The 13,754-nt window shown below is 47.9% G+C and overlaps 1 protein-coding gene across 1 annotated transcript in view; it reads left to right on the forward strand.

Moving 5' to 3' along the window:
• Window positions 1-13,754, forward strand: part of LOC100084581 (complement receptor type 1-like) — a 61,967-nt gene that overhangs the window by 12,106 nt on the left and 36,107 nt on the right. Inside the window, exons 3-7 of the mRNA XM_039912742.1 lie at window positions 755-854; window positions 5,096-5,181; window positions 8,447-8,836; window positions 12,772-12,948; window positions 13,036-13,138. Of these exons, the coding sequence (XP_039768676.1) occupies window positions 755-854; window positions 5,096-5,181; window positions 8,447-8,836; window positions 12,772-12,948; window positions 13,036-13,138 (856 nt within the window). The remainder of the gene's footprint in view (window positions 1-754; window positions 855-5,095; window positions 5,182-8,446; window positions 8,837-12,771; window positions 12,949-13,035; window positions 13,139-13,754) is intronic.

Below are 13,754 nucleotides of genomic sequence, written 5' to 3' on the forward strand. Positions count from 1 at the left end.
GCAGGGGCTGGGGGTCCTGCCACCCACCTCAAGAGGAAGAGAGGTAGCCCAGGAGAGTAGTCCTGCCTAGGCCAGGAAAGGTTCTCTGTATCGGCAAACTGCGATGCTGTTTCACCACTCCCGATGCATCTGTCTCCACTCTTTTCTCCCCACTTCAACTTTTTAGATGGTGAGCCCCATGAGGGTCAGGGAGTATGTTTATTTCCCACCTGTGTATTTTCTCCCAGTCCTTAGTCCAGTGCTCTGCACCCAGGAAGCGCTTATTAAATACTATTCCTCCAAGTCAGTCCCTGCCTGACTTCCTCTTCTCAGCACATGACTCAGTGGTCTTCTGCACCCTTCCTTCTCCTGGGGCACCAAAATGGTCTGAGCCGACCCTGATCCCCAGGGAGTCTGTGGCAAGGGGGCGGGGTGACCTCGCCACACAGCTCTGGACTTCAGTTCCCCCAGCTCCCTGTGGTGAGGCTTGGGTCAGCCAGTGATCCCATCGGAGGGGCAGAACATCTCCGGGCAAGGATGCTTCATGCTTCATCCAGGCTTCTCCAAGGACCAAGCGGTAGCCCTGCTCCTACCCAGAGATGACTGGGCCCAACAGGGTTGTGTGGAAGCGGTTACCTCGCCCAGTGAAGGGAGAGGAAGTTGGCCGGGTCAGAGAGCGTGTCGTGTGGCCCCCGGGGGGTGGAGTGGAACAGATATTCTCTGGTGAGGTCGTTGCCAGGTACCCAAGACTCCTGCCCCTGCTTTCTCGCTGCAGCCAGGTCCTGTGGAAATCCGGACCAGCCCGACTTCGGCAGAGTGCACATCCCCAAGGACATGCTGTTTGGGGCAACAGTCTATTATTTGTGCGATGAGGGGTGAGTGCGACGGGGGAGGGGAGCTGCTTCCGGCCCCCCGCGTGGTCTTTGGTCCTGCCCACCTACTCAAACGACAGTGACTAACCACCTAGCCAAACTGCTGGTTTTCTGACACCACTCTCTTGCCGGGCGATTCCGCCAAAATCCGGAACGCTGGTGAACCTGGGGGTATTCCTTCTGGACTGGAAGTTCACTGTGGGCAGGGAATGTGTCTACCATTTCGGTTATATTGTTGTAGTATATTCTGCCAAGTGCTTAGTGCAATGCTGTGCACACAGTAAGTGCTCAGTAGATACTGCCGATTGACTGAATGGTGAAATGGCTAGAGCATGGGCCTAGGAGTCAGAAAGTCATGGGTTCTAATCCCGGCTCTGCTGTTTATCGGCTATGTGACCTTAGGCAAGTCACTTCACATCTCTGGGCCTCAGGTACCTCAACTGTAAATCAGGAATTGAGACTGTAAGCCCCAAGTGCGAGAGGGACTCCTTCCAACCTGATAAATTCATATCTATCCCTTTGCTTAGTAGAATGCCTGGCACGTTAGTAAAATCACTCATCCTATCCCAACTGGATTACTGCATCAGTATCCTTTCTGATCTCCTAACCTCCTGTCTCCCCCAACTTCAGTCTATACTTCACTCTGCTGCCTGGTTTATCTTTCTACAGAAACCTTCTGGGCATGTCACCCCCCCTCCTCAAAAATCTCCAGTGGTTGCCCATCAACCTCCATATCAAACAAACAAACAAACAAAAACTCCTCACTATTGGCTTCAAAGCTCTCCATCGCCTTGCCCCTTCTTACGTCACCTCACTTCTCTCCTTCTACAGCCCAACCAGCACACTCTGCTCCTCTGGTGCTGACCTTCTCACTGTGCCTCCATCTTGCCTGTCCCACCGTCGACCCCTGGTCCACGTCGTAACTCTGGTCTGGAACTCCCTCCCTCCTCAAATCTGCCAAATATTCACTCTTCCCCCCTTCAAAGCCCTACTGAAGGCTCACCTCCTCCAGGAGACCTTCCCAGCCTAAGCCCCCCTTTTCCTCAGCTCCCCCTCCCATCTGCTTCACCTTGACTCTCTCCCTTTGCTTTTCCCACCCTCTCCCTGCCCCACAGTACTTATGCATATATGTATATATCTATAATTCTATTTATTTATATTGATGTCTGTTTACTTGTTTTGATGTGTATATATCTATAATTCTATTTATTTATATTGATGTCTGTTTACTTGTTTTGATGTGTATATATCTATAATTCTATTCATTTATATTGATGCCTGTTTACTTGCTTTGATGTCTCCCTCCTTGTAGACAGTAAGCCCGGTGTCGACAGAGATTGTCACTCTTTATTGCTGAATTGTACTTTCCAAGCACTTAGTACAGTGCTCCACATAGAGTATGCGCTCAATAAATTCGACTGAATGAATAAATGAACATAGCATTTAACAAATAGCATAATAACTAAACGTAATGGGATTTGACTGCTCAAATTTATAGTGAGCTGAGCTGGCCTCAGACCCAATTAATTGGGAAAATCAAATTTCTGTGGTAGATTACCAAAAAACACAGATCGTAAAAACCATTCTCTTGGCCTCTCAGCTGGAACTGAGCTTTTTAGCAGTGGTTGTGGAAGGCAGGTACTCTTCCAGGGAAGGAGGAGAAGGAATTGAGGCATAGTGACCAACCATCCCACGTTCAACAGCGTGGTCGTGGGTATCCGAGTCCCGTCCCACTGCCTGAATAAGGCTACGGGACTGCTTTAAATCCCATTTTCAGGGAGGGGTGGGAGGAGACAAAGCTGTAGTCATGGCAGTGGCGGAGCTGTTAAATGGAGTACAGAAGAGATGTTACCCAGCTGACTTCTGTGCCTCTTTCTCTTCCTCTGCTTCTTCTTCCCGAGCCACTCTCCTCTCTGAGCCGCTGTAGCAGCATTAATAATAATAATTGTGGTATTTGTTAAGCACTTACTATGTGTCAAGCACTGTTCTAAGCACTGGAGAAGATACAGGGTGATCACGTCAGACACAGTCCCTCTCATACACGGGGCTCACAGTCTAAGTAGGAGGGAGAACAGGTATTCAATCCTCATTTTACAGATGACGTAACTGAGGCCCAGAGAAGTTGTGACTTGCCCGAGGTCACACAGCAGAGAAAAGCAGCAGAGCCTGGTGGAAAAAGCACGGGCAGGGGAGTCAGAGGTCATGTGTTCTAATCCTGGCTCTGCCACATGTCTGCTGTGTGACCTTAAGTTGTCACTTAACTTCTCTGTGCCTCAGTTACCTCATCTGTATAAAATAGGGATCCAGACTGTGAGCCCCATGAGGGACAGGGACTGTGTCCAACCTGATTACCTTGTATCTACCCCAGCGCTTAGAACAGGGCTTGACATATAGTAAGCGCTCAAAAAATACCACAATTATCATTATGTGGCAGAGCGGGACTAGAACTTGGGTCCTTCTGACTCCCGGGCCCTTGCTCTATCCCCTAGACCATGCAGTACTGTGGCAGGTGAACTAGCTGGTTTCTAGGCTGTTAATTGAAGGTCTCCAGCCGAGCCAAACCTCCTCAAACATCCCTCAGCTCCCTTAGTAAAAGTGGGGGCTGTGGTTCCAGCTCAGGGGAGTATTCAAGCTGGCCAAGGTCCATGGCTGCTGGGGCCGAGTCCCCCTAACTTCACAGGAGCTGCAGTTCAGGCCACAGGCCTAGTGGAAAGAGGCAGTCGCTCAGCCGGTCAATCGTATTTATTGAGCACTTACTGTGTGCAGAGCATGTACTAAGCATTTGGGAGCAAAATATAACAATCCAACAGACACATTCCTTTTCCACAAAGAGCTTCCAGTCTAGAAGGCGCTTACAGTCTACAGGGAAAGAGCCCGGAACTGAGATTCAGAGGACCTGGGTGCTAATCCCTGGTCCTGCCGCTTGCCTGGTCTGTGACCTTGGGCCAGTCACCTCACTTATGTGGGCCTAAGTTTCCTCATCTGAAGAATGGAACTTCAATACCTGTCCTTCCTCACTCGTTGACTGGAAGCCCCAGGAGGAACGAGACCGTACGATCTGCTTTCTATCTATTCCAGTGCTCAGTACAGTGCTTAATACATAGAAAGCGCTTAACAAATACCAGTTATTTTTATTAGCGGGCATCCATTGAGGAAGTAGTAGAGGCTGGGTGAGTGCTTTCTCTCTCTCTCTCGTCTCTCTTTCCCTCCTCCATTCCGTTCCTCTTTTCCTACCCTCTTTGTCATGAGACAGCTGTCTATTTAGGAGAATAGAAAAGTTTTCTTTTGAATACAGAGTGAAAAAGTCCAAACTTTTCAGTCTGGAAAAGTACAGGTTGAGGGGTTGAAGGGAGGCTTGAAGGTAGTAGGTTCGAAGCCCTTCTTCCCCCAGCAGATGATAGTATTTGGAATTTATTACTACAGGAAGTTCTATAAGCAGAAAATATCTGTGCTTTCAAGAGAGCTGAAGATTAATTTCATGGGTGAGTGGCCCAGAGTAGTAGCTAGAGAAGCAGCGTGGCTCAGTGGAAAGAGACTGGGCTGGGGAGTCAGAGGTCATGGGTTCGATTCCCTGCTCTGCCACTTGTCAGCTGTGTGACTGTGGGCAAGTCACTTAACTTCTCTGTGCCTCAGTTACCTCATCTGTAAAATGGGGATTAACTGTGGGCCTCACGTGGGACCACCTGATGACCCTGTATCTACCCCAGCGCTTAGAACAGTGCTCTGCACATAGTAAGGGCTTAACAAATACCAACATTATTATGGAGGCCTGCACATTTTGGTATTTTTTTGGCTCTGGAATGTTGACTCCATCCTAATTTTATTGTGAACCATTCTTCTGATGCAAAGGTCCAGGCCCCCTTTCTTCCAGAAAACTCAGGTAAGGGAGAGGAGGCAGAATCTGAAGCCTAAGACCCTTGAGAGACTGGGTCGATTGCTGGTCTGCACAGCCTCTCCAAGTCGATCAATCACTCAATCAACAGTATTTATTAAGTGCTTACTGTGTGCGGAGCACTGGACTGAGCAGTGAGAGAGTACAGTACGACAGAATTGGTAGACACATTCCCTGTCCAAAATGAGCTTGCAGTCTAGAGATGATATGTTGTCCTCTCCTGATGCTTACTTCAGTGCTCTGCATACAGTAAATGCTCAGTAAACGGCACTGATTGATGGACTGAACGTCATAGCCGTGAGCGGGGTGAAGATGGTGGAGAAATTATTAAGAGCCCTGACCCTGTCTCTAGGTACAGGATGATCGGAGAAGCTTCCAGAGTGTGCGAGATCAGTGATGGTGGTGTTGCTTGGAGCAATGAATTGCCAATCTGTGAAAGTGAGTATGGATGAAATTGTCATGGGCGATGCGGCAGCCATTTTGACACAAGGGATGATGTGGGCAGTAGATCTGCAGGAGGTGGGGGTGCCTCCCCCTCATTTGGAGTTCACCCTTCTACCTTGCTATCAATCAGTCATTCAGTGAATGATATTTATTGAGCACTTATGGTGTGCGGAGCACGGCAGTAAGCACTCGGGAGAGCACGATACAACAGAATTAGCAGACATGTTCCCTGCCCGTTACGAGCTTAAAACCAAGAGATGAGCTTGCGGTCTGGAGTTGTGGACGAAGCCCTCCCGCTTCGTATCCGACAGACCACCACACCCAACCTTCAGAGCTTTAATAAAATCGTACCTTCTCCAGGAGGGCTTCCCTGACAAGTCCTCATTTCCTGTACCCTTTAAGCAGTTGACATTCAACCCCACCGCTCAAACCCACAACGTTTATGTACAGAGCCATAATTTACTTATATTAATGTCTGTCTCCCCCTCTAGATTGTAAGCTTCTTGAGGGCAGGGAAGTTTTCTACTAGTTTTCTACCAGTTCTACCAGAGCCACCCGACTCTGCCCCTTGTCAGCTGTGTGACTGTGGGCAAGTCACTTCACTTCTCTGTGCCTCAGTTCCCTCATCTGTAAAATGGGGATGAAGACTATGAGCCTCATGTGGGATAACCTCATTCCCCTGTATCTACCCCAGCGCTTAGAACAGTGCTCTGCACGTAGTAAGCGCTTAACAAATACCAACATTATTATTATTTGGGGAAGCAGCGTGGCTCAGTGGAAAGAGCCTGGACTTCGGAGTCAGAGGTCATGGGTTCAACTCCCAGCTCTGCCACTTGTCAGCTGGGTGACTGTGGGCAAGTCACTTAACTTCTCTGTGCCTCAGTCACCTCATCTGTAAAATGGGGATTAACTGTGAGCCTCACGTGGGACAACCTGATTACCCTGTATCTCCCCCATCGCTTAAGAACAGTGCTCTGCACATAGTAAGCGCTTAACAAAAACCAACATTATTATATTGAACTCTACAGTGTTCTGCACCCAGAATGAGCTCAATAAATATAATTGATTCATTAATGCAATAATAATGGCATTTATTAAGTGCTTATATGTGTTAAATGCTGGGATAGAGACAAGATAGATTGAACACAGTGTTTTATCTCACATGGAGCTAACACAGCTGAGCAGGTAACAGCATGGGTTAATGGCAAGAGCACAGGCTTGGGAGTCAGAGCTCATGGGTTCTAATCCCCGCTCTGCCACTTATCAGCTGTGTGACTTTGGGCAAGTCACTTCACTGTCTGAGCCTCAGTTCCCTCATCTGTAAAGTGGGGATCAAGATTGTGAACCCCACATGGGACAACCTGATTACCTTGTATCTACCCCAGCACTTAGAACGGTGCTTGGCACAGAGTAAGTGCTTAACAAATACCATCATTATTATTATAACTTATCCTGATTTACAGATGAGGAAGCTGAGGTCCAGAGCGGTTAAGTTATTTTCCCAAGATCACCCAGCAGGGAAGTAGCAGACTAGAACCCAGGTCTTCTGACTCTAAATCCCATATGCTGTCCAATGGGCCACAGGCCCTCACTATGTTCTTCTCCCCTTGCAGCAGCCCTCTTCCACCTCTGCGGTTCCCCAAGGGTTACAGGCAATGAGAACGCCTGGGTCCTGGAAGCCTTCCTTACCTGAAAATCTGACGTGGCTATATTAACCCAGTAGCAGATAAACTGTGTTGTTCACTCAATCATTGTATCCAACCAGATGGGAAAATTGAAGCAGTGTGGCCTAGCGGATAGAGCACGGACCTGGGAGCCAGAAGGATCCGAGTCATAACTCCCCGCTCCGCCACCTGTCTGCTGTGTGACCTTGGGCAAATCACTTCACTTCTCTGGACCTCAGTTACCTCATCTGAAAAATGACTATACTCTTCCGGGCACTTAGCCCAGTGCTCTGCACACAGTAGCTGCTCAATAAATTCCACTTACTGAATTTCTTTGGCCTCCATTATTCCAGTTGGCCATCAATTCTGTTCAAATGAATCCCAGATAATCGTCAGCTCTCTCCTTTGCTTTGTGTTGGGAGGATCCAGTTAATTATCTTCTCTAAGTACCAAATTAACTGTTTCTGGAATCTGCTCCACTTTTCAGCACTTCTGGCACTTATGAATTCATTTTTGTCCATCCTCAGCCTTTGTGTACATAAGTGTATTTGAACATTCAGTTTTATTCATTGTAATTCCACTGCTTGTGAACATTTCTGTGTTTGTCTCTTCCATTAGAATGTAAGCTCCCTGTAGGAAGGAGAATGACTTAGTACAGTTCATTGCATCCAGTAAGAGTTCAGTAAATACCTTTACTACTAGTAGTGACCCCCCTTCTGGGCAACTTGTGGGACTCCCTAGCAGCGTGGCTCAGTGGAAAGAGCCCGGGTTTGGGATTCAGAGGTCATGGGTTCTAATCCCGGCTCCACCGCTTGTCAGCTGTGTGACTTTGGGCAAGTCACTTCACTTCTCTGGGCCTCATTTCCCCCATCTGTAAAATGGGGATTAAGACTGTGAGAACCACATGGGACAACATGATCACCTTGTATCCCCCCAGTGCTTAGTAAAGTGCTTTGCACATAGTAAGTGCTTAACAAATACCAGCATTGTAATTATTATTATTATTACTGATGCTATTACTATTACTATTGCGACCATGAGCCTGCCAGAGTCAACTGAGACATTTCCACAGTGGTCCTGTACCTTTACTGAGGCTAAATGGAAAATGTGAACATAAAGGGAATATCCACCATCTGGATGGGCATGATTTGAACAGGGAATGTATCTACCAACTCTGTTCTTTGGTATTCTCCCAAGCACTTCCAACAGTGTTCTGCACACAGTAAGCAATCAATAAATATCATTGATTGATTAAACTGGAAGTTCTTTCCATTCTTCTTTGAGTATGACCCCCCCCACCCCGCCACCAGACTGCGAGCTCCTTGTGGCAGAGAGAGTGTGTACTAGCTCTGTTATCTTCTACTCTCCCAAGCGCTTAATACAGTCAGTCAATCATATTTACTGAGCTCTTACTGTGTACAGAGCACTGAACTAGGCTCTTGGGAGAGTATAACAATAAACAGATACACTCCCTGCCCACATCAAACTTCCAGTCTAGAGTAAAGTAAGTGCTCAATAAATACGATCAATTGACGGATTAATTGGGGGAACTTGCCCCGAGAAACCCGAGTTAACTACCCCGTGCTTCTTTTCAGAAATCCCCTGCAAGAAGCCCCCTTCCATCCTCAATGGGAAGTACTGGAGCAACAGCGACATCTTTTTCTATGGGATGGTAGTCATATACGAGTGTGACGGTGATATGCTCAGGGAGAAGCCATTTGACCTCATAGGAGAGAAACAGCTCTATTGTACCAGCAAAGACAATCACACCGGTGTCTGGAGCAGCCCTCCACCTCGCTGCGTCCCTGCCGTTCCCTGCCCGATCCCTGAAGTCGCCAATGGAGTTCTGGTCTCCACCTTCAAACCTAAGTACCGGCTGGAAGACGTCGTGAAGTTTGAGTGCCTGGAGGGTTTCACCATGCTGGGCAACAGCACAGTTGAGTGTCAAGTCGGCGGTGTGTGGGCCTTGCCCCGGTGCCAGAAGGGTGAGTGGAGCTGAGCCTTTGAGGTCCTGGGAGTGGCCCATGAGAGAACAGAGGTGGTGTAGGATGGGGAGAGGGTGACCGGAAAGGGACCGATGGGTTTCTTGAGAAAGGAAATAAGACTGAATGGGAGTAGGTGATTTCTGGATGGAGAAAGGGGACATTCATTTAGGAGCTTTAAAATGTGTTTTATCCCCTCTTTGGGTGCGAGACTCACGGGTATGTGGTTTAAATTCTTGCTAACCTTTTCTTTTATAGTCACAAAGAGGCATAGTTGTTTGGAAGAAATGGTGCTTGCACCATTGGAAGAAATGGTGCCAGGAAGCAACTTGGCCTTGTGGAAAGAACAGAGGCTTGAGAGTCAGAGGATGTGGGTTCTAATCCCAGCTCCTCCACATCTCTGCTATGTGACCTTGGGCAACTCACTTCACTTCTCTGTGCCTCAGTTGCTTCATCTGTAACATGGGGATTAAGACTGTGAACCCCATGAGGGACTGGGACTGTATCCAACCTGATTATCTTGTGTCCACCCCATCACTTAGAACAGTACCTGGCACATAGTAAGCACTTAGCAAACACGGCAGCTGGAACTTTTGCTCATGGGCTGGTCAGGGACTGGGGGGTTCTGGGAGAGGGCTCAGAGAGGCTGACTGTTCTAGAGATGCAGGGTCTTGGTTTTTCTCACAGAGAGGGTTGAAAAAATTCAACTTCTCTGCCTAGGCTTCTGCCTCCCTACAAGTGGCACGGTGATTCGGCTTCACAGCATGGTTGATGGAAAGAGAGTCAGAGGACCTGGGTTCTAATCCCAGCTCTGCCGTGTGCCTGCTGTGTGATGTTGGGCAAGTCACTTCACTTCTTTGTGCCTCAATCACCTCATCTGTAAAATGGGGATTAAAACTTTAAGCCTCACGTGAGACATGGACTGTGTCTAACCTGATTAGCCTGGTATCCCCAGAGCTTAGTATGTGCCTGGCACATATGAAGCACTTAATAAGTACCACAACACTAAAACCCCCAAAACTGGGTTGGTTTGAGAAGAGACTGAGAAGAGACTAGGGATGGTTTAATAGTGAAGACAGGTAGGGAAATTAATGAACTTTTGCCTGCAGGAAGGTTTGTAGCAAAGGGGGATGTTAGACAAGAGATTTCTTCATTAGTTCCACAAGAGGCAGATGAATATGAGTGGGACCATTTTTCCTAGGACATTCCAGAGTGGCAAAGAGAGAGTTGAACAATCTTTACCAACCGCCACTACCTGAGTGATGACATATACTGCTCAACCTGAGACATGAAATAGAAAGCTTCTGCCTTAGCTGGCTGTTAGTTTCCCTCAATCAGCAGGGGCCTTCTCACACGTATAGAAAATTGGCTATTCTTTGATAGAGAGCCCATTCTTATCTTCAAATGTGAATTTTTTCCCGGGTGTTCTGTACCCCCTGCCTGGTCCTGAAAATCCACCATTTGCCTCTAGACGAGAACCAGTCAGAAGGACCTGGGTTCTAATCCCAGCTCTGTGATCTTGGGCGAGCCACTTCATTCATTCAATTGTATTTGCTGAGTGCTGACTGTGCAGAGCACTTCTCTGGGCCTCAGGTACCTCATCTGTAAAATGGGAATAGAGACTGTGAGCCCCATGTGGGACAAGGGACTGTGTCCAACCTCATTACTGTGTATTTATGCCCAGACTTAGAACAGTGCCTGGCACATAGTAAGCACTTAACAAATACCATAAAAAAAAGCACTTGACTCCTAAAACAGCTCACTCAGCTCCATTAGTCATTTAGTGCTCACTTTGGTGGGTAGGTCTTTCACCCTCCCTGACCCAGAGAGGCCAGCTGAGAAAGAACCCTGAGAAATAACCACATAACATCCTAAAAGCTGCTCTCCCACCTCCTGGGTCTGAGTCTGGCTGCAGGCAAAAAGGAATGGATAAATACTACTACTATTTCTAAAAAAACAGGAAGGTTGGGGAGGGCACAGTGGCTAGTTTTCAGGATGCAGAAATGTAAATAATGGGGTCCCAGGGGATCAGTGCTAGAACTTGGTCTTATTCAACGTCTCTTAACTGATCTAGGAAAATGGCGGATTTTGTTATGTACTACGTGCCAGGTGCTGGAATAGATACAAGATCATCAAGTTGAACACAGTCCATGTCCCACCTGGAGCTCACAGTCTTAATCCCCACAGATGAGGCAACTGAGGCACGGAGAAGTAAAGTGATTTGCCCAAGGTCACACAGCAAACAGGCAGCGGGGCTGGGATTAGAACCCAGGCCTGTCTGAAGCCTAGGCCAGTGCTCTTTCCACTAGGCTATTATGCAGATGACACAATTTTCTTTTGGGGGCGGGGCGGTGAAATGCCATTCATATGGAAATGAACTCCAGCTGAGTGGCCTGAAAAAAGGCAGAGGAGGGTCACTGTGCAAAATAGTGTGCTTAGGGAAAATCATCTAAATTACAATGACAGGATGAATGTGATGATGATGTGCTTAAGAGAGAGACCAGTCATGACTCTGGAAAGGAAGCTCAGAGTCACTGTGGCTTTTCCTTTTAAGTTACTGAAAAGAGGGAGTGTTTTGTCAGACTAAGTGCTCTATACCTTCAAAACATCAGCATCACTCTCATTATTAACAATGCTGTTGAGCTGCAACCAGAGAAGACAACTGAAAGCTGGGAGACAGAACCCCAAACCAACAGCAACATTTTCCTCCTTTATAAAACATGGAATTCCTTCACCTGGAATGCAGTCCTGGTGATCCCCTCTTAGGAAGGATAGACGAGCAGTGTGATCTAGTTGATAGAGCAAGGGCCTGGGAGTCAGAAGAAACTGGGGTCTAATTCTGGCTCCACCACTTGTCTGCTGGTGACCTTGTGGAAGTCACTACATTTCTCTGTGCCTCAGTTCCCTCATCTGTAAAATGAGGATTAAGTCTGTGAGCCCCATGTGGCACGTGGACTGTGTCCAACCTGATGACCTTGTATCTACCCCAGCACTTAGTACAGTGTCTGGCACATAGTAAGTGCTTAACAAATACCATAAAAAAGGGTATAATAGAGATGGAGAAGATCTAGGCAAGGATCGCCAAGATGATCAGGGGACTGGAGTTCTTCCTTCTGAGCAGAGGATGGAATGGATTTCATATTAATTGAGCGCTTACTAGAAGAGCACAATATAACATGGTTGGTAGACACATTCTCTGCCTACATCAAGCTTCCAGTCTAGACTTCTTAGCCTGGAAAGCTTCAGGCGGAAGGAACAAGATTGGCGACCACGGAGACAGCAGCAAGAGGAGGGGGACAGCCGAGAAGGAAATATTTAAAAGGAAACACTTCCTCTTAAAAGAGAGGTGAGCATCCAGAATTCTTAGGAAGTCATGCAGGCAGAAAAACACCAGTACATTCTAGGATGGTTTGGATAAATTCATGGACAGGTCGTCCATAATAGATTATTAAAGGAAATGGATCTGTACTGCTCTTGGGCCTGTGCCCTTTAAGCATTTGATGTTCACCAAGCCTCAGTCCCACAGCACTTAGGAACATATCCGGAATTCATTTATATTAATGTCTGTCTCTCTTTCTAGGCTGTAAACTCATTATGGGCAGGGAACATGTCTATCAATTCCAGTGCATTGTTCTCTGTTATGCACTTAGTACAGTGCTCTGCACAAAATGAGTGCTCAATAAGTATCACTGATCGAATGGTAGAGCAATTAGATGGTACATCTCCGAACATTAAGACAGATGGCCAGGAGGGCATCTCAGCGTAAAGATCATCTAAGCATCCTGTTGGGGACAGAGTACAGGTCCAGATAGGCTATAGTTTGACCCAGCAATGGCATTTTTGTTCTTCTCTTTCTTGCCCTTTCCTCTGGGCACTTGTTGGCCTTTTGTCAAATCGTACTAATTGCCTTGCTGGTAAAAGTTGGCATTTCTCCTCAGGGTGTCTGCCCCCTCCTGACATTTCCCATGGGAACCGGTCCCACAGGAACTTGGAATTCTTTGAACCCGGGATGGCCGTAGACTACACCTGCCTACCTGGCTACTTGCTGCAGGGAATGTACACGCTCAGCTGTACGTCATTAGGAGACTGGAGTGCAAAGGCCCCCACGTGTAAAGGTGCTTATCGTTTCAGGCTCTAGCTCAGGCCTCTCGGCCCCGTCGCCGTTGACACTCACAGATTTCACCTCCATCTTGTCCCCCTAGTGGAGTACTGCCGACCACCAAGTGGAAACCTCCTCAATGGCCGTGTGGAAATGCCTTCCAGCTTCCAGCTTGGGGCGAATGTGTCCTATTATTGTAACAAGGGGTGAGTTAGAAGTGGCCTGGACTGATAGGGGTGGGGGGATCCAGGACTGTGAACCCCATGGGGTCCACAGAACTGTACTGCTCTGTGAGAATCTTCAACAGGACTGAGAAATGACTTCCTGCAAAATGGCATCCAGCAGAGGCTCCACCCTCTCTCCTTCCCGGACAAAGTAGCTCTTGGGTCTGGGAGTCCGGCGTGTGGCTTTCAGGTCCAGCACAGTGGGAGTGGTTGTGGGAGATCAGTGCCCCCTTTTCTCCCCGCAGAGGTGGAAGTAATCTAGTTTGGCCCTCATCTGGCAGCTGTACCTGTGGATACCTGAGGGGTGAGATGGGTAAAATGTGGACCTTTGTGGCAGGGCAATTGCCTCCATACAGGCAGAAGTTTAGAGAGACATCTAGCCTGTTGGTTTGCCATCTTCTCCGCGGGGCAGAATGGAACGGACAGGGTCCAGGCTGAAGGGGGATGGGGGGAACAGAGATAGGCACCGGGTGGAGGAGGAAAAAGAAGAAGAAAAGGAGGAAAGGGTTGGGAGGTTTCTGGATAGGCTGTGGGGCAGTCCTGGCCGACACTTAGATTGGACATCCTGACGGCAGCAGGCTCTGCTCCTTCTTCCATC

The sequence above is a fragment of the Ornithorhynchus anatinus genome, chromosome 7, assembly GCF_004115215.2.
Source record: "Ornithorhynchus anatinus isolate Pmale09 chromosome 7, mOrnAna1.pri.v4, whole genome shotgun sequence".
Lineage (NCBI taxonomy): Eukaryota > Metazoa > Chordata > Mammalia > Monotremata > Ornithorhynchidae > Ornithorhynchus > Ornithorhynchus anatinus.